We start from the raw sequence: 24,740 nt of genomic DNA on the forward strand, positions 1-24,740 counted from the left end.
GCCTGGGAACCTCCATACGCTGTGGGAGTGGCCCAAGAAATGGCAAAAAGACAAAAAGACAAAAAAAAAAAGAATAAACAGTTTATGTTGGCAGTGTAAATACCCCCAAAATGCAGCAGATAATCATTTTTATTCTGGAGTATATTTTTGGTGTATTTCACAAGTGAGCCATTTATTGACTGGCCTTGCTCTGCCCCCTCCCCCCCTTTCAGATAGTTAGCAATTTTGATGAGGCAAGGTGCAGTCATACTTTTATTTATTGATTTGATTATCTCTAAATATCTCTAAAATATTGAATACTATAAGAAATACAAAAATAAAGAATTATCATCCCTGCTTTCAGCAAATTTGACATCTGTTGTGGGAGGAAGAGGGAGAAAAATCCATAGCTAATAAGAGGCTAGATAATATAAATGTCATAAAGGATACAGACAGCATATGACTGAAGCAAGGAAATAGCATGCAGAAGCATATAGAAGTAGGAAGGTGCTGGGTGAATTTGCAGAACACAAAGAATTACAGTTGCATGATACCATAAAGCAAGTTTAAATCGTTCCTGGTTGCACATTAGAATCTTTACTTGTGGGGCCTTAATAAACAAGCAGATGTCCTAGACCATTTGATCAGAATTTCTGGCAGTAGAGTCCAGGAATGAGTTTTTGTTTTTGTTTTGTTTGTTTGTTTTAAAACATAAAAGGTCATTCTAATGTTCAGCCAGGGTTGAAAAGTACTTTTTTGGAGGAATAATCAAAGAAATAATAGAGATGAGTCAGATCATACTGTGGGGGGCTTTGAATGCTAGGCTGAGGCACTGGTTTAAAACTTCAAAAGATTTAAAAGGAAATCTGAGCGTTCTCTTGTGGCGCAGTAGGCCAAGGATCCAGCATTGTCACTGCAATGGCTTGGGTCACTGTTGTAGCACAGGTTTGATCTTTGGCCTGGGAACTTCCACACGCTGCAGGCGTGGCCAAAAAGAAAAAAAATCTATAGTGCTGTCCATAGTACCTAGAATATTGGCGCTTTTTGACAATCTCTGTCACATTTTATGTTCAAGTTCCTATTATGGCTGACATATTAATTAAAATACTGTGTTGTTTATTGGAGGTACCAGAATCAATAATATAATTTGAGTTCTTGTCCCCAGACTACCCATAGTGTATATATAAAGCAGAAATTTTACTTTTTACTTGTTCAAGACTTGATCACATTGTTGAACTCTATTATGAATCTGGTCTATGTACATGAACTAACTTTCCTATAGGGAGATATAGTGCATATTTATTTCTGCAAAGGCTTAACCAATACCATCATGCATAATTCCCTGTTTACTGTAAGCCTGGTCTCTATCAGTTTCTGTTCTTAAAAACCACAAGCAATTTTTTAAGGATCCAAATAGGTTTGATGTGAGTTAGTTTTTGAATTTGACTTTGAATAGAAATAAGCCTCAATTTTAAGAGGAGCTAATAACTTAATCACATCAAACTTTGGAATGAATTTTCGTGTAGGGGGGTACTGCTTTAATGTAATTTGAGATGGTTAGAGTATTTGAGAGAACATTTAATTTTGTGAAGAATATATGGAACATTTTGTGATTTTTCAGCTGAAGTTGATGAAACTTCTGTGAAATTGGAGATTAAGGGAAATCATGGGAAAATTATTCTGGGTGTACCTCTGGTTTTAAAGTTGTGGTTGTGTTTTATTTTAGAGCAATGATAATGAGGAACGCCTTCAAGTTGTTAAACTACTGGCAAAAATGTTTGGGGCAAAGGATTCAGAACTGGCTTCTCAAAACAAACCACTTTGGCAGTGTTACTTGGGCAGGTATATGGTTTTGGTGTCCTTTTTAAAAGTAATATGTATTTACATCTACTTATTAAACCAAATCCACATTTAAGATTGTTCTGTGAAATCATAAAAATGAAGAGTTTTTTATGTTTTGAAATTTTTGAATACTGATGGTGATTTGCCATGTTTTTAGCATCCCCCTTTTTATTTTGTCCTCAGTAATTTTTAAAAGATGATAGATACATTTAATATTTATTAATATTTATTTCAAAAGTATTATAATCATGAAATTAAAGCATATTATTACATAGCAGTGGTTAATTCCAACTGAAAATACATCATTGTGAGATATAGCCCCTCCACAAAAAATTGTATTTGATTAGATTATTTATAGATAATGTAAGGATGAGGGTATCCATAGCATGAATAAATGGTCATGTATATTCCCCTGCTGACCCTTCTGCATTTCTCATCGTAATGAGGAAATGATAACCTGGGTTTCTTATAATGCTTTTAATGATATAGAAACCGCCTTGCAGTTGGCTGCAGAATTTTGAGTATGTTTGTATAATTTTTTTCTGTGAGAAGATTTTATTGTATTTCATTACATTTCTAAAGATAGCTGACCCTGAGTATCTTAAAACCACTTCCAAGTGCCCTGGCTGAAGCCTGCTTTGACCCTGAGGATAGATTCCCCCACCCCTTTTTGTTATTACGCTCATAGTAAATAATGCAATTAGGTCATAGATAAATAGGATTTAAGATTGTTAATGTCTTTGCTTTGTATTGGAATATTTTGGAATTCCCGTCATGGCTCAGCAGAAACAAATCTGACTAGTATCCATGGTGACGCAGGTTCTATCCCTGGCCTTGCTCAGTGGGTTAAGGATCTGGTGTGGCCGTGAGCTGTGGTGTAGGTTGCAGACTCGGCTCAGATCCAGGCTTGCTGTGGTGTAGGCCAGGGGCTACGGCTCCCATTCAACCCATAGCCTGGAACCTCCATATGCCATAGGCATGGTCCTAAAAAAAAATATTTTCATTGTTATCACCACTTTTCTATTTCATTATCAGAACTATCAGTGATTATAATAAATTTAATCTCCTCTGGTTTTCTTTACCTAATTTTTTAAGTGAAAACATAAACCTTTATAAATGCTTGTTAAGACTTAAATTCTTACTCTTATTATTGCTTATGTATCTCAATAGTAATATTTAACAAAATGTGTTAAACTAATAAATATTAGCCCATTGTCATTTTGAGTTTGATTTTCTAGATTTTTTTTTTTCTCCCCATAAATACAGTGGAAAGTTTTAGGGCAAGAGGGCAAAAAATTTTATGTTTAATTAAATTATACAACTAAAGTTAAAGTATTTAATGTGTTAAAACAAACATACAATTTTACATACAGACATTTAATATTTAAATATTTAATACATTTAAGTCAGGGCTTAGATTAGCCAGACTTTATTTCCTCGGATTATAGGAGGAAAAATCCTAATTAAAATTTGTTACCTTTCTCTTACATTGTTATTTTTCCTTTTATTATAAGTGACATAAAACTTGTATATTATTACCAATTTTAAGTAGCTAAAGTATTTTTTAAAGATGCTTTTTAATGAAGTACACATTTAGTTGAGAATGGTAAAATATGCAGTGATTGAGTATTTTCAAAACACTCAGGAAACCATGAGACCAAAGTCTAGATTTTATGTATGTGTGTATGTGTGTGTGTGTGTGTGTATATATATATATATATGTATTTTTTTTTTTTTTTTTTTTTTTTTTTTGCTTTTTAGGGCCTTACCCTCCGCACATGGTGGTTCCCAGGCTAGGGGTCTAATCAGAGAGCTACAGCTGCTAGCCAACGCCACAGCCACAGCAACGCCAGATCCGAGCCATGTCTGTGACCTACACTACAGCTCACGGCAATGCCGGATCCTTAACCCACTGAGTGAGGCCAGGGGTTGAACCCACAACCTCAAGGTTCCTAGTCAGATTCATTTCTGATGCACCATGACGGGAACTCCCATAACTTTTTTTGATTGTACTTCAAAGCAATTTTTTCCTGATAATAAGCTTTTATTAGTGATTTGTTGCTCATTTAGAAGACTTCTTTTTTGTTTTGATGTTAGATTTTGTTTCTTTCTTTTTTTTTTGCTTTTTTAGGGCTGAATATGAGGCATGTGGAAGTGCCCAGGCTAGCGGTCTAATTGGAGCTACGGCTGCTGGTCTATGCCACAGCCACGGCAACACAGGATCTGAGCCTTGTCTGTAACCTGCACCACGGCTTGTGTCAGCAGCACATCCTTAGCCCGCTGAGCAAGGCCAGAGATTGAATCCATATCCTCATGGCTCCTAGTCGGCTTCATTACTACTGAGCTGCAACTCCTAGATTTTTTTCATGTGGTATTGGATGATACAAGATTTGGAAACTTTTTGTTGTTTCACAGTTAAGACATGAAAATGTTGAATGGGAAATTCTTATATCACTTTTAAGGTTCTTGTTGCTACTTAAAGATTAAAAAACCAAAAAAAATCACTGTTTTAGTCCATAATGAACTTATGTGTATGGACTGTAAACTTTATGGTGCAGAGACAACTAGACACCCTGTGCTTCCTGAGGAAGGAACACAATGTCAAAACCAAGTAGTCAGTAGTCCTGCTAAAAAAATGAACCTGAATGTGGTCATAGTTTGCAGGATTTGAGAGAGAGGAACATGTTAATTGACATCAGTTAGCAGTCTATAAACTGGAAAAACTCCACAAACACAAAACAGTTGCTTCACCAGATTGTAAGTGACAAGAAAAAGAGAGAAGGAAATATAAGAGTAGAAAGAAAGTACTTAAATGCATTGAACAATTTAAACTTTTTAGCAATACATACTAAGATATTTATATTCCCATGTAAAAATTTGCTTTGGTATTAGTGGAAATACGGTGGTTCACTTGATAGGAGTAATTTGGGCACACTTTTAGTGTCATATAAAATAACACAGGGTTGGTGCAAAGTCTACCAAACATTTGTGAATATCTTATATTTAAGAAAGAATGACTTGAGGAAAAGTTTTTGTTTCAGCATGGGATTAGATAATGTATGTGTGAACTGTGTATATACATATACTTGCATAAACAGTCATATTTGAAAGTATAATATTTAATATTCATAAGGAAAAATTTTGTCATTCCATTTCTTGCATTTGAGCCAAAATGAATATTCTTTAAACATACACCTTAAAAGTACATAATTCTCACAGGAAATCCTCCTGGTTTAATACAGAGGTTCCAAAGCTTTCATTACATATATAATATATCAAAAGCTTTGTTAAAATATTCTGGCTCTGCTTTGAATTATCCTGCATAAATTTTTTTCTCTTTTACTTAGAGAAATAAATATAAATTGAGGGCAGATTAAACACATACCTGTTTCTCTTATTTTAAAGATTACTCTGCCTTTCTGTCTTATCAGGTTTAATGATATCCATGTTCCAATCCGCCTGGAATGTGTGAAATTTGCTAGCCATTGTCTCATGAACCATCCTGATTTAGCAAAGGACTTAACAGGTACTGTATACCTGTAAGGGTAAATATTCCTAAATGCTTGCTGGTGAAGAAGTCAGTTGCATATATAGGGGGAAAACCTTTTGTTGTTGTTGTTTGTGATGATGATGTATGAAATCTTCTTTCAGTCTGTCAGTGTGGAAGTTACTGTCTGAAGCCAGAATTTTTTCTTCCTGGTGCCTCCACAGGCTAGAAGCACCTGTATAAAAAGTAGTGTCATCAGAGACAATATTGGTTTCCAAATATAAGAACAATTCCAAAAATATTTCTGACATTTGGATTTGAACAGGTCTTGACTTTGAATAGATTATGAGACTTTAATGGTCTTTAGTATTTTGAGAACTTAGGTGGGAGTCATTATTTTATAGACTAATTTAACCATACTTAATGGAGGTAACTTTTCTGAAATCTATATATTTATAACATATTTCAGAACTTTGCATTTTTATAGTAATTAATATCATATCTTGACTGTTGCTGTTCTGTTAAATTTGTTACAGTTATGAAATAGTTCAGAAAATACAGATGAATCTAACAGCCACTGTCGTCCTCAGAAATGTTGGCATTTTGCTATAATAGCTTAGGAGACTTTAAAAAAAAGGAATATTATAGTTGAACGCTGTTCACAAACTTCTGCTTCTGCAGAGATATCCTCTCTGTTGAGTTTGAACTGAATCCTATTCATGTTTTTCTATCTATGTCACATGTATATCTGTTCATGTATATAGTGTTGCTATGTGATTTCAAAATTTTATTGAGATGATAAAATTTGATGTAGTTGAGTTTTTACTGCTATCTTATTTTGTGTTTGTCTTTTTTTTTTTTTTTTTTTTTTTTTTTAATTGGTTTTTTAGGCCCACATCTGCTGCACATGGAAGTTCCCAGGCCAGGGGTCAAATCAGAGCTGTAGCTGTCAGCCCATACCACAGCCAGAGCCGTGCTGGACCCGAGCCGCGTCTGCGACCTACACTACAGCACACGGTAGCGGTAGCGGTAACGCTGGCCTTTAACCCACAGGTGAGGTCCGGAATCACACCTGTGTCCTCATGGATACTAGTCAGATTCATTTCCGCTGAGCCACAATGGGAACCCCCTCATTTTGTGTTTTCTATTTTCCATGCCTCTTCTTTGTTTCTTTTTTTCCTGTTTTCCTCTCTTTTCTGCTCAGTTCATTAATTTTCTTCCCATTTTTCCTTTTTTATCCTCATAGGCTAGAAATTTTACATTTTCTTTCATGCTTCACTGCATAATTGATTAATATGTCTAAAGTTAATAAGAACACTAGCTTCTTTCTGAGCAATCAAGGACTCTTGAAAATGTTAACTCTGAGCACTCTCCCCTCATTTTTCATGCTATTGTTTGTTATTATTTAATTATTTATTCCTTTTTTAACTTAACCAACTTGTAGTACATGTTAAACTATTTTTTGGGAAGATATCCTGCTTGGAACCTTCTGTCTACTACTCATATCTGAACTTGGACTGCTTGCTCTGTGTGAGCGTTTGCTTTATAGCATTGATGTTAAGACAATTCATTCTTCCTCTCTTTTGCCTTCCCTCTCTTCTTTCCTTATTTTCTCCCTCCTTCTGCATGAGCATAAGCATGTGTCTGTGTCTGTTTCTTCCTTTTCTCTTCCTCCTTCGCTTTTCCCCTGGATATTCCTTTCACTCTGTAGCATCCTTTTCTTGTGTTACGGATATACCATTCTCTGAGAATATTAATTGTAGTATTTTGGAGAAGTTTTCTTATTCCTAGAAATATCTGTTCTACCTAACTTGTTCTTCCCACTTTTTATTTGCTTTTGTCTCTGTTTTCCCTGTAAGAGGCTTTCCTCAAGTGTTTGGCAATTTAAATAAGAGTGTCTGCTTTTAATGAAAGTGAAGGACTAGGGAGTTCCCGTTGTGGCTCAGCAGTAATGAACCTGACTAGTATCCATGAGGATGTAGGTTCCATCCCTAGTCTCGCTCTGTGGGTAAGGATCCGGTGTTGCCGTGAGTGTGGCATAGGTCACAGATGCAGCTAGGATCCCGCATTGCTGTGGCTTTTGGCTCAGGCCAGCAGCTACAGCTCAGATATGACCCCTAGCCTGGGAACTTCCTTATGCTTCGGGTAGGTGGGTATCTGGGTTGATTTTGGGCTGGGGCTATTAGGATTAAGATTACTGTGAGTATTTTTATAGAAGTATTTCTGTGGGTTTATGACTTTATTTCACTTTGGAACTAGTTAAAAGTGAAATTGCTGGTCTTAGGGAAAATATATGCTTAACTTTTCAAGAAATGACCAGGTTCTCTATAGTGATTGTACTGTTCCCACGTGCACCAGAAATGTCCTTGCCAACATTATGTATTGTCATTTTTATTTTTATTTTTTTTTATTTTAGCCATTCTCATAGATTTTGATGTTTTATGGTGATTTTAATTTGCATTCTCCTGATGACTAATGATATTGAGCATCTTTTTATGTGCATATTGATACATATTTTCTTTTTTTAAGTTATGGTTGATTTACAGTATTGTGGATATGTATTTTCTTTTATGACATATCTTTAAATTTCTTCATTTAAAAAAATTTTTTTTTGCCTTTTTTTTTTTTTTTTTTTTTTTGAGCTACATCTGCGGCATATAGAAGTTCCCAGGCTAAGGGTCAAATTGGAGTTATAGCTGCCAGCCTACACCACAGCCACAGCAATGGCAGATCTGTGCCATGTCTGTGACATGCACCACAGCTCACAGGCGCACCGGATCCTTAACCCATTGAGGATCAAACCCACAACCTCATGGTTCCTAGTCAGATTTGTTTCTGCTGTGCCGCAACAGGAACTCCTGACATGTCTTTAAATTTTAAACCCATCCTTTTTTAATTGGCTTGGTTGTCTTTTTTCTTGTTGACTTGTAGTACTTTACATATTTTATATCTTGTTAAAGTATTTTTTCCATAGTCAGAATTTTAATGTGTTCTTTCCTATTGGCTAAATAATAGATATTTTCATGTCTTTATACCTATCTAAAATGTATTTTAGGAGTTCCCGTCGTGGCGCAGTGGTTAATGAATCTGACTGGGAATCATGAGGTTGCAGGTTCGGTCCCTTCCCTTGCTCAGTGGGTTGACGATCCGGCGTTGCCGTGAGCTGTGGTGTAGGTTGCAGACGCCGGCTCTGATCCTGTGTTGCTGTGGCTCTGGTGTAGGCCGGTGGCTACAGCTCCGATTCGACCACTAGCCTGGGAACCTCCATCTGCCGCGGGAGTGGCCCAAAGAAATAGCAAAAAGACAAAAAATAAATAAATAAATAAAATAAAATAAACACCCACATTTAAAAAAAATAAAATGTATTTTAGATGTGAATAATTTCATCAATAATGTTTTTGTCCTTACTGTGTTTTGAATGTTTTGCTTTACCAGATAATAGTGTATAATTTCACTTTTTATGAAAACTTTATCATGTTTTATGTTTTCTAGTCCTTAGCCTCCTGGAACATTTTAATTTTTAGAGTTGGCTAAAATGTTTGAAAAATATTGGGAGTTCCTGTTGTGGCTTAATGGGTTAAGAATCCAATTAGGATTTGATGTGGATTTGATAACCTTTGATAACCCGTCAGGATGTGGATTTGATAACCCTCGCTCAGTGGTTTAAGGATCCAGTGTTGTTGCAAGCTACAGCTTAGGGTGCAGATGTGGCTCAGGTTTGGTGTTGTTGTGGCTGTGGTATAGGCTGGCAGCAGCTGCAGCTCCAGTTCAACCCCAGCCTGGGAACTTCCGTATGCAGCAGATGCAGCCCTAAAAAGACACACACACACACACACACACACACACACACACACACACACACACACACACACACACGCAAAGGAAAAATCCAGAGTTGTAACTCTTTATGCAAATTTTTAACTACTTCTCATGTTTAGCTGCAGTCTTCATTTCTGCTTTTCTCATTGTTCGGTTCCTTGAATTTTAGGGATCTGCTGTGGAAATTAGCTTGTTTATGATTTTTTTTCCCCTTTTGGATTTCATCCTTTTTCTTTGTCCTCTGGCATTTACCAGTCGTCTGTCTGCCAAAGTGTTGTTGAGGACTCTCTTTTGCTATGATCTCTTTTCTTGTTAATTGTCCCCTTTAAAAGACATATTCTTAGGATTTCAGGAGTGAGCTAAGTATGTTATGCACACACTTTTCTCTTCTTTACTGTGTGTTTGTAGGATTCATTCTGTGCCTTCAGCCAAGTTTTGAGGGACCTAGCCATATTGTGAAGACTATTGTTAGATGCTCTGTCCTGCTAACTTTTGAGGATCCTTCTTTGTCCTGTTTTCTCTTCTACACAGTTAAATATCTATAAGTATTATGTATACCCTGTTAAATATGATTTGGTTTATTGAAATGGGGATGCATCTGAAAATTGTTGGTGTGTCATTAGTTTCCCACCCACCCCCCTTTTTTGTGCTTTCTAGGGCTGCAGTCATGGCTTATGGAAGTTCCCAGGCTAAGAGTCTAATGGGAGCTACAGCTGCTGGCCTACAACACAGCCATAGCAATGCCAGATCTGAGTTGTGTCTGCAACCTACACCACAGCTCATGGCAATGCTGGATCCTTAACCTGCTGAGCAAGGCCAGGGATCCAATCACAACCTCATGGTTCCTAGTTGGATTGTTTCCGAAGTGCCATGAGGGGAAGTCCAGTTTTTCCTTTCTTAGTGGCACCTAAAATAATACATACTACATTTGAAACAAGTATAGTGAAAGATAAAATGCCTGTCTTTAACTTGATGGGAAGTGAATTTAAAATTTTTTTTAAATTTTTTTTTATTTTTAGGGCCACACTTGTGGCGTTTGGAAGTTCCCAGGCTAGGGATCAAATTAGAACTGCAGCTGCGGGCCTACACCACAGCCATAGCAACTTGGGATCCAAGCCATGTCTGTGACCTACACCACAGCTCACAGCAACATCAGATCCTGAACCCACTGAGGAAGGCCAGGGATTGAACTCACATCCTCGTGAATACTGATCGGGTTTGTTACCACTGAGCCATGACAAGAATTCTGGGGAGTGAATTTGGAATCAGTGCTAAAAATAATTTTCTTTACTGAGATAGGTAAAATAACATTTCCATTTCTTCAGAAGTTTTTTGGTAACATGTTGTCTTTCTCATTTTTTGAAATTGTTCCTGTTAGTAGAGAATGCTCAAGGTAGAGGGACTTAAGACCTGGGTGATGGTTTTACTAGCTCTTATGGTATTTGTTACTGTTGATTTATTGGGAAGTAAATCCACTCACAATCGTAAGCACTGTTTGTGTTTGTAGGCATGGCTCTATATGTTACTCTGGATCCAAACAATGAAATTTTGTGTTACCGGTCTTATAATTAAGAAGCTGAATAATAATTTATGGTCTCGTACCTCTTTTTTAAACCTAACATTTCATTACTGAGGATTGTTGCTTTTTTCTTGCAGTTTTTCTTAGTGCCAGATCTGAACTCTCATGTTTTTGACTTTTTCTCCTACAGCCACTCATAATTGCTAAATGTTTCATTTCTTTTTTCTACCCTTTGGCCTTGTTTAGTTCAGTTAAATGGAATTGCCTCTGGTCTCTTCTGCAACCCTATTTCTTGGCTGCCATAATCTTACTAAGGGTTTCCTAGTTAAGGGATAGAAACTTGAATTCTCTAGCCTTTTTCTGGTAGAATCGCTTGGCTTGAGTATTTTAAGCATTCAAACAAACAAACAAACAAACAAAAAGTGAAATATTTATCATTGATATTCTTCTTTTTTAAAATATTAACTTAATTTTTAAATTTAAAAAAAATTGGGGGGGCACCCCGTGGCATATGGAGTTCCTGAGCCAAGGATCAGATCCAAGCCACAGTCGTGACCTAAGCCACAGCTGCAGCAATGTGAGATCCTTTTAAGCCACTGTACTGGAGTAGGTGAACCTGTATCCCAGCACTCCCAAGATGCTGCCGATCCTGTTTCGATCCTGTTCGCCACAAGGGAACTCCTAAACTCCTATATTTTGACTGAAGGACTGACCTTCCTTCTTCCTTCTCTTTCTCCCTTTCTCCCATCTCTGCTCCTAATGTTTTTGAAACATTGAACCTTCTACTTAGGTTGCATTGTAGTTTACTTTCAGAGGTCTTATACAGTTTTTAAAAACATTTTAATTGTCAAAGCTTCATTTTAATCAAATAAAAATTTATCTTTCAGAGTATCTTAAAGTGAGGTCACATGACCCTGAGGAAGCTATTAGACATGATGTTATTGTGTCTATAGTTACAGCAGCTAAAAAGGATATTCTTCTGGTCAATGACCACTTACTTAATTTTGTGAGAGAGAGAACATTAGACAAACGGGTAAGTAGGGATAATAATTAATAGTAGGTTTGCATTTTGAATACTTGAAGTTTAATAGTATTTCATTTGGAAATATTGAAATTTAAATGTAATTAGCCCTTTTTGGGGGGGAGGCATTTTAATATTTAAAATAATGTTTTTGAGAAGGTTTTACTCTTGGTTGAATTAGATTTTATTAATTTTTCTTTATTAGGATTATTTGTTTTCATTCTCACAATAAGCTCTATTGTCAGTACACTAATTTTTTTTGAGGTTTGTAATATATTTTGTTTATTTTTTATGATGATATTTTTTTCCATTATAGCTGATTTACAGTGTTCCATCAACTTTCTTCAGTGCAGCAAGCTGACCCAGTCACACATACATTCTTTTTTCTCACATTCTCATGCTCCATCATAAGTGACTGAATGTAGTTCCCAGTGCTATACAGCAGGATCTCATTGCTTATCAATTACTACACTAATTTTAATGTGACTTTTGTAAAGGCCTCTGACGCAACTTCTCTTTTCTCTTTTTTCTTTCATACGGGTATCAATCAGTTGATTGACGTTTAACTGATTGTATTATCACTCCTATGGAGTAGAAAATAAAAGATGCTGTCAACTTGGCAAGGCCAACCCCAGCATGCTTCTAGTCTTCTGTGACCCCAGACCTTCCCTCTTGAGCACACAGTAGCTCCTCTCATTAGTCCATAACTTCTGAAGAGGGGTCTGCATCTTGTTATGTTCGTATTCCATGTTGCCTGGATTGTATTAGGCACTGAGTACATGTTCAGGGACTGTTCATACTCCCCTCGTCCCCACTGCCTTTCTTCTCATGGCATGGGTTTTATAGACTTAAGAGTTAACAGAAATTTTGGTAAAGGATGAAAATCTTTGATGGATTTAGAGGTTAATTAGCAAAGAAAGGGGGAGGCCTGTGGGTCACTTTGAATAGATTTAACTAGGTAAATATTTTACAACATTTTGACCATCACTTTTAAGGTCAGTTGCCCTGTTGCCATCATTTAATTCTCTCTCCGATACTGCTGGTTATGGGTGGAGAATAGATGAACAGGCTTACATAGTTTTCCCACCAAATCTATAGGTGTTCAGAGCAACTTACTTTAACTGATAAATTTTCACCTGTCTCTATTGAGTATTCCATTAGGGTATTAAACAATGAAAAGGCCAAAAGCTATAAAGAAGGAAAAGGAGATTTGCATTGTGGTAGGATAACAGCCTTCTAAGTGTTTAAGTAATCTTTTTCATGGTTACATTTAGAATTGGAGTTAAGTATTTGTGTATTATTTGGATCATAATTCATGTATGTTTGTGATTATCATGTTGTGTTCATCATAGGACTCTGGTTCATTCATATAAATATTGAGTACCGTGGAGTTCCTGTCGTGGTGCAGCGGAAACGAATCTGACTAGGAACCATGAGGTTGCGGGTTCGATCCCTTGCCTCGATCAGTGGGTTAAGGATCCGGCATTGCTGTGAGCTGTGGTGTAGGTCACAGACATGGCTCGGATCTGGCGTTGCTGTGGCTCCGGTGTAGGCCGGCAGCAACAGCTCCGATTAGACCCCTAGCCTGGGAACCTCCATATGCCGAAGGTGCGGCCCTAAAAAAGGACGAAAAGAGACAAAAATAACTAACTAAATAAATATTGAGTGCCAAAAAATAATTGAATATATTTCTGTCTTTGGTAGTTTTGGGATATATTCTATCTGTAAATTCTCCCTAGAATAGCAGTTTGGGGAATTAGAGATAAAATAGAGAATTAAAGTTTTTACAAACAAATTGAATTCTTACTTTATGAGTAAAGCTCTTGAAGTCTTTTATTTTAATATGTATGTAGTGGATGGATGAAATAAAGATTATTCTTTACTGTAATTGAAAGAAAAATCTAGAGAAAAATGTTGCTGTGAGTGATTTACTTCAAAGGAAAAATGAATAATCTTTGTAGATTAATGAAGTTTTAAATATTAACATTCTACTGATTATAGTGCTATGTTTATGTAAAATTGAAGAATAAACTCATAACAAGATAAGTAATGTTGGATGTACAATAGCAGATACGTATTTATTTAAAAAAAAACTTGAATACATTTCTCTTATTCTTGAATTTTATTCCCAGAAATACAAAATGAACCACTATTGTGTCTTTCCCTTAAATATCTGATAAAGCCATATTATGTATACCTTTAATACACATATGCTTAATATATAGAATAATTTGGAAAAAAAATCTCATTTTATCCAGTTAGCACTTAAAGTTTATCAGTTAACTGTGTTTGCCTTTTAAAATTTGGTAGCATGGATTTCCCTCACTAATTCCAAGTGACATTATATAGATTATGATTGACTTTTTCAGGGGTAGGTAATGGGTTTAAGCATAAAAGCATTACAATTTTTTATACTTGTTAATAGATATCTGTGCTTGACATAGTAGATATATTAAAATGATAGTTGAATTTTTTATACAGTCGTAAATTGATGCTCAGTAACTGAAGTCTGATGAAAATATATTGTTTTAAGCAAATAAAAAGCTGGGAAACTATAGACTTAACTAAATTAATATAATTGAGGCATTTTTAAATTATAATTTTTTTTTAAATTTTAAGTGGAGAGTACGCAAAGAAGCCATGATGGGACTTGCTCAGATTTATAAGAAATATGCTTTACAATCAGCAGCTGGGAAGGATGCTGCCAAACAGATTTCATGGATCAAAGACAAATTGCTACATATATATTATCAAAATAGTATTGATGATAGGTAAGTTAAGGACACTATATGTAAAATGTTTGGTGCTTTTAGTATTATATAGCTATTGTTGAGCTTTTGTTTTAGGCAAACTATTTTCTTCATAATTTTAAACTTACTCCTCCTCAGTTTTTATTACAAGTTAATGTTAGTGAGTTACTAGTTACAAAGCCATAAATGAAGTAGTAAAATACATTTGACTTTAGGGATGAGTATAGCTTTTATGGTCATTTTCATATACTATGTTTTAACAGTAATATTTCAAAGTAGGAATGTATGTAATTATGATTTTAATTTTGTTTCATAAGTAAATGTATAATGCATTTTTTCAAATAAAATTTTTTGAATAAAATTCAAGTGAATATATACCATTTGGATTTAGACATTTTAAATTAAAACAATTCCTACTCAAGGCTAAAAATATAGTTTATAAATTTACATGAAGTATGGAACCTAACTATTTAGTAGTTCATAGACCTGTAAATCTTGCTTGCAAGCTAAATTGAGTTGGTGAATTTTTAGTGAGGTCCAAATGATCTTGCCTATAGTAGGTCTGAAGAAGAAAATTAAGAACCAACAGGACATCTTAAAATTTTTAAGAGTTAACAGAATCTAGAAACTGAGTTTTATCTTAGGTTGATATCTAAGAAACTTGATAGTGATTATTTTTATTTGACATTTTTAAACTTTTTGTGTGGCATCAGTGCACAGATACTTGCATTTTGATTTGATAGCGCCCCCCCCCCCCCTTTTAAATGTTTTTTGGTACTTTAAACCATGTCTTTTTTCTTGATGACCACTGTGAAAACTCAAGAATCTTAAACATTTCTTTACAGTTTTAACTTATAGGTGGTGAGAATTTGTCACTTGAAAGATTGAGGCAATCCTTTATTATTCAGCCAAGGAAGCTAAGTCCGTGGTATATAACTTGCTGAAGGTCATGGGGAAGTAGTTCTCTTAGCTGGGTGTAGGAGTGTTGCCAGGACATTCAGCTAAACCTTTGTGTGTGTTTGTCTGTGTCTGTGTTTCTGTGTGTGTCTGTCTTCTTGTGGAAAGAGATCTGATTTGGAAATCTCATCTCCACTCAGAAAGAAGAAGCACTCTTATATGTGTTCTTCACATGTTTTTGGATTTTATGTACAGGTTTAATACATACGTTTAAAGAAATTAATGCAGTACTTTCTCTCTGTTCTTTTGTAGATTACTTGTTGAACGGATATTTGCTCAATATATGGTTCCCCACAATTTGGAAACTACAGAACGGATGAAATGCCTGTATTATTTGTATGCCACACTGGATTTAAATGCTGTGAAGTATGTTTCACATGTCAAACTCTGTTTTTTCCATCTTTTGCAATATATTGGATTTTATGGAAAAAAATTGTATTTTTAAATGTCAACAATTTGTGTAATGCAGACATTATTTTAATGGTCAGACTCAATAAAATGCCTGGATTTTTTTTCAGAAAGTACTGCTATTAACATGAAATTAACAGAATTTTTGTAAGTAACTAAAAAACAGAACTGATCGACATGGAATCTTTTTAGGACTTAGTTTTTCTGTCTACACATTTTCATGTTGTTGTCTCAAGAAATATTGATGTACTTTTTGTTTTTGTTTGTATTCCTGGAAGTAGTAGAATAGTCCATATTGTGAAAATAGTAGTTGGTTATCTTCACCTGATATACTGATCTGAATTATGGCGTTGTTTAGGCAGTAGGATACATATTTTCAAAAGTATTTTTTGATGGAGTTCCCATCGTGGAGCAGTGGTTAACGAATCCAACTAGGAACCATGAGGTTGCGGGTTCGGTCCCTGGCCTTGCTGAGTGGGTTAAAGGATCCGGTGTTGCCGTGAGCTGTAGTGTAGGTTGCAGACGCAGCTTGGATCCCACATTGCTGTGGCTCTGGCATAGGCTGGTGGCTACAGCTCCGATTAGACCCCTAGCCTGGGAAATTCCATATGCCGCAGGAGCGGCCCAAGAAATGGCAAAAAGACCAAAAAAAAAAAAAAAAAAAAAAAAAGGTATTTTTTGAATAAAAACATGGTCGTAAAGGTAAGTGCAAGTATATCTTTATGACCATGTTTTTATTAAAAAACGCTTTTGAATGCCTTCCTAGGGAATTGGCATTTTGAATATGGAAGGGACATTGCTAATTAAATTGTACTGGGATTGAGGAGATTGAGGTTTGGAGAGTGGTATGCTCAAGGTTTCAGAAAGCACAAAAGATCCTTCGTATTTCAGTAAATGTCACTACAGCTAATGGGTATTAAATATTCAGCAATTGGAAGTCTAAGGAGCTGTATTTAATTTTCATTCCTACCACAGCTTAATGGGACTTCACTCCCCCCCATGGAAGTTATTTTATGTGCCATTTATATCATTCATAGACATGTTGAGGAAAATGTTATAGGGGGAGAAATGTACATTTCTTGATATCTACTGTACTCCAGGCACAGGAATATTTGTTATCTGTGGCTGCTTTTGTGCTACAGTGGCAGGGAGTAGTTTCAATAGCGACCTTATGACTCACAAATCTTATAATATTTATATCTCGCCTTTTATGGAAAAAACTTTGCAACTCCTAGTATAAGTGATATTTTTTCTATTTTGCAAATGATGAACTGAATATCACAGAGATCAATTAATTTGCACAAAATTATACAAATAATAGAAACAGCCAGAATTTTTTTTTTTTTTTTTTTTTTTTTGTCTTTCTGTCTTTTTAAGGCTGCACCCATAGCATATGGAGGTTCCCAGGCTAGAGGTCTGATTGGAGCTATGGCTGTTGGCCTATGCCACAGCCCCATCAAAGCCAGATTGGAGCCGTGTCTGCATCCTACACCACAGCTCACAGCAACGCCAGATCCTTAACCTACTGAGCAAGGCCAGGGATTGAACCCACAACCTCATGGTTCCTAGTCGGATTTGCTTTCGTTGCACCACGAGAGGAACTCCCAGAGCCAGAATTTGAACTCAGTTCTACCTAGTTCCAAAGCTCCTTCTTTTCCCACTGCATATAGTAAAATATGTTACAACTATATTTAATTGATTGTAAAACATAAAAGTTTCATATGGAAAAGTTATGTGGAATTGGAATGCATCCTTCATGGTGCAATTGCTGGCCTCTTAGAATGGATGAGATATGTATATATTCCATTCAAAACAACCTGTTAGAAATCACTGCTAGCCTATATACTCTTTGACGTACTTCAGTTGTCATTTAGGAGTAAAAATGAATTAAAGACACTTTCAAGCAAAAAAATGAGAGTTTACCATTTATCGATTCTATTTGAAAAAAGTACTAAAGAATGGAGAAGGAAATTGAATCCAGAAGGAAGAAATAGGATAGAGTTTTCTTTACAAGAAGTGGGCATCTGGATTAAAAGTCATTTAGCATCTAGGGTGCTATCGAGCCAGCAACATCACTGTAGCAGTATGTGAGCTCTCTTGAAAGTCCTTGGGCTACCCAGCTTCCTGCTTTGGGGTCCCCATCAGGTAACATGAGATCGCAGGTGAACAGTTCTAAGGTTTTTTTGTTTTTTTTGTTTGTTTGTTTGTTTTTTGTCTTTTTGCCTTTTTGCCTTTTCTAGTGCCGTTCCCCTGGCATATGGAGTTCCCAGGCTAGGGGTTGAATCAGAGCTGTATCCTCCTCTGGCCTACACCACAGCCACAGCAACTCCAGATCCGAGCCACGTCTGCGACCTACACCACAGCTCATGGCAGCGCCGGATCGTTAACCCACTGAGCAAGGCCAGGGATCGAACCCTCAACCTCATGGTTCCTAGTTGGATTATTTAACCACTGTGCCACAACGGGAACTCCCTAAAGTTCTTTTTTGTTGTTGTTAAAGGCCACACCTGTGGCACATGGAAGTTCCCAGACTAGGGCTCAAATAGGAGCTGCACCCACTGGCCTATACCACAGTTACAGCAATGCCAGATCCGAGCTCCATCTGTGACCTATGCCACAGCTTGAGAAACACCCGATCCTTAACCCACTGAGCAAGGCCAGGGATCGAACCCACATCTTTAGGGACACTCTGTTGGGTTCTTAACCCTCTGAGCCACAACAGGAACTTCCTAAGTTTCTTTTGTCATATAAGGGTGAGGACAGACGTTGATTAAATCAGATCATGACTCAAGTGTGCCTATTACAAATATGAATCACCCCTAAAATAATTAATTTGAATGTATAGCTTCCAAACCCATAGGAGCAAACAAGTAATAAAAAGTTTAATAACAGAAGTGGAAAAGAAAATAAAAAGATAATTGTAAATAAAATACATGAAACATAAAAAGCAGTTTTAAGACTATTATCAGATATCATTCATCACTTAAATGACAAAGTCCATTTGTTTGAATTAAAAAGTAAATATGATAAATAGGATATAGACTGAGAAATAATCCCTAGAAAAGTTAGAATTCCACACTGGATCATTTGATTCTACAAAAATGGTGAGTGAATGAATAACCTGTTTTAAGTTATCTTAATGTGATTAAGATATTTTTAAAGGATTTTTTGTTTTAAAATTATTATTTTTTTGGAATTAACTAACTATACATCTAGTGCTTCTTCACATTTTATTTCTTTAACTCTACATTTACCTATGATTATTTATTCAGTCACAAGTTCTGAAGCATAATAATAAAATAAAAATATCTCTGAATCCACCACACAGCTTGTGAACACTTTTCGCTTTCATCCTGCTATCTTTCTCATGAAGGAATTGACTAGCCGTAATTTTGTGTTTCTCATTTCCTTTTAAAAAACAGTTTTATCATATGTATGTATATATGTATGTATCCCTTAATAATGTATTATTTGTTTTTGCTTGTTTTTGAACTTCATGAAAATGGAATAATTGTGTATAGTCTTCTGTGACTTTTTTCATGCCATTCTATTATGTTTCTAACCTTTATCCATGCTGTATTTATAGCTTGTGGGTCATTCATTTTTACTGTGGTATTGAATTATGTTGTCATTATGCTGCAATTTTACTCCACCATCTTGACCTGGGAAATCTGAATGGACATTTGTGTTGTTTCCATTTTTTAAATAATACGAACAGTGCTACTCTGAACATTTTTCAATTTAGTATGCACAAGCAGGAGTTTCTCTAAGATATGATTATGAATGGTTCACAAATTTGGCTGCATATTAGAATCCCTTGGAGATGTTTAAACAGTACTGACACATGAATCTCACTTTCACTTTGTAATGTAGTATGAGCATTGGGCTTTTTAGAAAGCATTTCTGGAGATTCTAATGGGCAGCCAGTGTTTAGGTTCACTAATACGCAGCTACAAGTGGAGGTGCTGAGCATGCATATTTTTGGTATTATAAACTAGCCATGTTATTTCCCAATATGATTATATTAATTTATGCTCTACAGTGGTTTGTAAGATTCTATATCCTCCTAAACATTATCTGGCATCTCATTTTTTGTGAATCTTTGTCTCATTTTCATTTTCTTGAATACCAATAATATTGAAGTTTTCTTTAATGTTTCTAATTTCACCACAGTCCTATGTTATATTATAACACCTGTCCTAGTTTATTCATTTACGTTCCCATTCTAACCTAGAAAGAATTTGTGACCTCTAATTAGTTTGAAAGGTATTTTAAAATAGCTGCTTGGCAGGTGGGTTCCTGGTAAGAACTTGTTTGATAAGGATTTTTGCTTACTTATTAAAAGCCATATATTTTATTCTATGACCGTATTCTTTCCGATAAGACAAAATGCTTTCTGTATTTTAGATTTTTTGAGGTGCACCAGCTTTTGGATAAGTCCATAAGTTAACTAGATGTCTTGATTATTGAAAGAGAGAAAAGAGGCAGACTTGAATACTTTCTGACTGTGGTGTCTCTTTCCACCTCCTCCAAGTTCCTCAGAACAACTACTAGCAACAAGAGTAAGCCGTAGTATCCGGTGTCCTGGTTTTGATCTTCTGTTTTATAGTGCAGGCTCTCATCTAGACAGTTCTGTACTGCTGAGTCTGATGGTAATTTGCCAGTTGGGAGTAGAGGGCTGGAGGAGAGATTTCTTTTCAACATTTTCACAGGTTTCCAACTGCAGCCTGATGATAGTCAAAAAATTTTTTTTGAATTGGTACATACTTGTGGTATGTTGGTAAAAACAGAGAAGCCCTAGTGAGGGAACTGGTTGTCTACTTAAAATGTCAGTTAACAAATTTAAGAGTTATCTGAGCTCTAACCAGGTTTTTAATTTTATTTAGTGACAGAACTGGAACTCAGGCTAGTATTAAATAAATATACTTGTCTTCCTGTTGCAGTAATACTGTTTCTACTAAAGTAACTTCTTTTTCTCAAGTACCATTTAGAAAGGCAGAACACGGAACACATTGTCTTTGCTGTTTAATATAATTTAATTAAAATGTTCGAAGGGATATTCCCCCTTACTATTAAAACACAAATTCTTAGTCATTGATGGTCATTTTTTGATTTAAGCTATAGCCGTAGTAGTTTATCATGAGCTTTAGAATTGCTTAACATTTTATCACTGAATTAATAAATGACTAGTAAAATAATTTCTCCTTTGTTTCAAGTGAAGGGAAGTTTCAAAATTCAGGCCTTTCAGAAGTTCTGAGTAGTGATAAAATGTATAGGTAGAATTAGTTGACTTTGGAGCTCAGAAGTAATTTCACAGATGACTCCACTGTTTCTTTAAAAATTACTGTTTTAATTGTGTAACTCATGTTAGCCATTCGACTTTTACAGTCCTTTGGATAATGGTCATTTTTCTTTTAATGTTTACATTCTTAAAGTGTGTCAGTTGAGTTTTTATGGCACTTGAGTAACTTGAAAACAGTGAAGTATAGCTATTTAAGATGAAAATGCCCCAGTATGTTGTTTTGCTAATACCACTTTGAAGTGACCACTCTGAAGGAATTTAAATACCTAAATTTAAGCTAATTTATCTGCTTTAAAAAATGCAAAGGGCCATATGATCTAGGAATCCCACTCCTGAGCATTTACTTAGACAAAAGTATATTTGAAAAGATACATGCACCCCCCCCCCCCCGGACTATTTTCAGTAGCCAAGAAATGCGAACAACCTAACTGTCCATCAACAAATGAATGGATAAAAAAGATGTGTGTGTGTGTACATATATACACACATACTGTGGAACACAGCTCAGCCATTAAAAGAATGAAATAATGCCATTTGCAGCAGCATGGGTGGACCTAGAGATTTTCATACTAAGTGAATTAAAGAGAAAGACAAATAGCATATGCTATCACTTATATGTAGAATCTAAAATACAACACAAATCAACATATCTACAAAACAGAAACAGACTTGTGGTTGCCAAGGGGGAGGGAAGGATTGGGAGTTTGGGATTAGTGGAGGCAAACTTACATAGGTTTGATAAATGACAAGGTTCTACTGTATAGCACAGGGAACTATATTCAGTATCTGATAAACCATAAAAGAAAAAATGCGAAAAATTGTATGTATAACTGAGTCACTTTGCTGTACAGCAGAAATTAACACTAATGTAAATCAACTACAATAAAATTTTTAAAAAATGGAAAGGTATTTTTTAAAACTTACTACTGAAAATGAAATAATTAATTGCCTTGTTTATCTAAAGACAAAGTGTAGTTTTATATGCTTCTGTATTAAGTTACTCTTTTATGGCAGTGCTTCATGTGTGGTGATGGAGGGTAATAGAACTGTAGACAGTTGAGTACAAAATAAGGAGAAGTATTTGGTTTGGAATATTTCCTTTTTAAAACTTTAAATGTGAGTAATTCCGATATCCTGTAACAATATTTCAATGGCATTAATTGCTTTATGATTTATATATGGTTTCTTGAAAACCTATAGAATTTCTTTTTATAAATTTATTTATTTATTTTCTTTTTAGGCCACCCCCACGGCATATGGACGTTCCCAGGCTAGGAGTTCAGTTGGAGCTGCAGCTGCCGGCCTACACCTTAGCCACAGCAACACTGGATCTCAGTCGTGGGGTTAACGGCAACGCCAGATCCTTAACTCAGAAAGCAGGGCCAGTGATTGAACCCTCATCCTCATGGATACTAGTTGGGTTTGTTACCACTGAACCACTTCAGGAACTCCCTGTTTCTTTTTTAGGTTAAAATGCCTTTATAAGAACAATATAAAGAGGAGAACATCAAAATTTTTGCCATAGAAAATGAATATTCGCTTACAGACATAATTTATAAATGAAAGTATATAATATATATTAAATTGTAATGTTTCTGTTTCAGGAAGAAATACCAACATTCTCTCAGGGGTCACTTTTTTTCTGTTTGTGTCTGATTCCTTTCATCCTGCTTGTTACAGGACCTTACTCCGTTAAATAGTATTTTATTTCTCAAGTTTATTATCTTTGCAGTTAAGTGCTATGCTCTTGCCTTCAAATATCTTGCAGTTAACAATAGATTTTTCCCTATCTTTATACAAAAGAAGAAACAACCACCACTAATTCCCTTTTTTTTTTTTTTTTTTTTTTTTGGTACAGCCCTCTCCTCAAATGTTATTGTTGCATTTATTTGACCCTCTCTTTCTCTTCGTACCTCATCAGTTGCTTAATTAGTCCTGTAGTTTTTACCTCATTGCTCTCATCTCCTTTTGTAATTTGAACTTTCAGAAAAAATAAAGCTGGAATATTTTGGAAGGATTTGTATCCTCTCTTGTTATTTAAATTTATGTTTGTGTTTTTTAGAGCATTGAATGAAATGTGGAAATGTCAGAATTTGCTTCGACATCAAGTAAAGGATTTGCTTGACTTAATTAAGCAACCCAAAGTAAGTTAACTTTAATGAAAAGTTCTTTGATAAGTTTTGTAAAACACATGTATTTTACTTACTCCTTATTACCATTTCTGCTCTTTGTTGAACATCTGTTTCTGTCTGGAACAGTCCTGACTCTAGAACCTATGGTATATCTCAGAACAATGAAATTTTTTTAGAGACTTACTGCATAGGTAAGTTTAAATTTACTCTATCTGTAAAAGGTGATACCCAACAGGAAAGAGAGCTTGCTTCTGTGTGCTCAAAATTAAGGCTTTCCTGGTAGTTTTTAAATTAAAATAATCAAACCAAAACAATAACTCTGCATCTTGGAAAACCTACAAAATAGAGTAAAATTACACTTAATGTTGCCACACTGAAATGCTCCCATCATCTTTGTATAGTCTTATGGTTATACAAAGTTTTAAGATCATGTAATTATAGTTAAGTATCTTGGTATTTTTACTTATAATTAATATTTTGGTAATTTGAATGCACCATCTGGTCTTCATAATTATAATTTAAGGATGGTTTTTCATCCAGTAGATGCTATTTAAGAGTGTTGACCTACATCGGTCTATAAAATGTATAATTTATCTGCAAAGCAGCTTGCCTGGTTATTTAAAATTGTATCGAGAGAAAACAATGTAGTGTTATTTTTGTTTCTTTTTCAGTGTGTAGTGCACCCCCCCACACACCATACTCTAGCATATACTTCTTGTTCATAGGCAGAGGTCTATAGGGTGGAGTTGTTTCATCTAAGAGGAGAAATTTCCCAGTTTCCCTAGGTGTAAATTTGGCCATTTTCTCTAAATGTCATTGGCTAACAGTACTTGTTTGAGTGGTTTATACTGTCCTCCTCCCTTTAAAAAAACAAAAAACAAAAAACAAAAAAAACATTTAAATCACAAGTAATAAGGCATTTCAGACCACTTGTTTGCCTGATTGGAGCTTACTTTCCATTGAGTAGTAGTTTTGTTTTATAGGCTAACAATAACCTCTTTGTTTATGATTTATTGAATGTATTCATTTAACCTTCTGTGACTTCTGAGTATATTGAGCCTGCTAGAGTAAGTTATTCCTTACAGTCAGTGACGTAAAACTAATTATATAAATTCTGCTGTTTAAGTACTTTCTCTGTGAAGGAGGGAAATTGGAAAACCCCACCTAAATTAATGTGTTTTAGCCAATAAACACATGTTTCAGTCAGTGTTATAATGTAATGATACAGTGCATTTCAGTTAGTTAGCTCTGGATAAAGTATCTTTGTTTGCCACCTAAAGCCTTATTATATTACTTGCTCTTTGTAAAATTGCAGACATGTTAATTAAAAATGTGAGGTGTTCTTATATGCATATGTATATAATTATTCCTGATTTTAGGCATTATTGAAGTCGTAAAAGCAGCTGAATAACATGTTAAGTGTGTAGATCATATGTTGAACAGTATGATATATGAAACTGTAAACAAAAGTAACTGTTTTTGACTCTCACTGTCCCTTTAAAATTTTTTAAGTTGGACTTCCTT

The 24,740-nt window shown here is 35.3% G+C and overlaps 1 protein-coding gene across 10 annotated transcripts in view; it reads left to right on the forward strand.

Moving 5' to 3' along the window:
* Positions 1–24,740, forward strand: part of PDS5B (PDS5 cohesin associated factor B) — a 208,855-nt gene that overhangs the window by 94,817 nt on the left and 89,298 nt on the right. For all 10 annotated transcript variants that reach the window (XR_014819173.1, XR_014819174.1, XR_014819175.1 and 7 more), the window contains exons 9-14: positions 1,706–1,821; positions 5,253–5,347; positions 11,534–11,679; positions 14,287–14,438; positions 15,627–15,740; positions 23,147–23,228. Coding sequence is in view for 6 of the 10 variants with exons in the window: in XM_021065557.2 (XP_020921216.1) it covers positions 1,706–1,821; positions 5,253–5,347; positions 11,534–11,679; positions 14,287–14,438; positions 15,627–15,740; positions 23,147–23,228 (705 nt within the window). In the remaining 4 variants the exon portion in view is untranslated. The remainder of the gene's footprint in view (positions 1–1,705; positions 1,822–5,252; positions 5,348–11,533; positions 11,680–14,286; positions 14,439–15,626; positions 15,741–23,146; positions 23,229–24,740) is intronic.

This window comes from Sus scrofa, chromosome 11, assembly GCF_054392235.1.
Source record: "Sus scrofa isolate SSC_HxYL_T2T_F1_AM1 chromosome 11, Sscrofa_HxYL_maternal_Yorkshire_Landrace_v2.0, whole genome shotgun sequence".
Lineage (NCBI taxonomy): Eukaryota > Metazoa > Chordata > Mammalia > Artiodactyla > Suidae > Sus > Sus scrofa.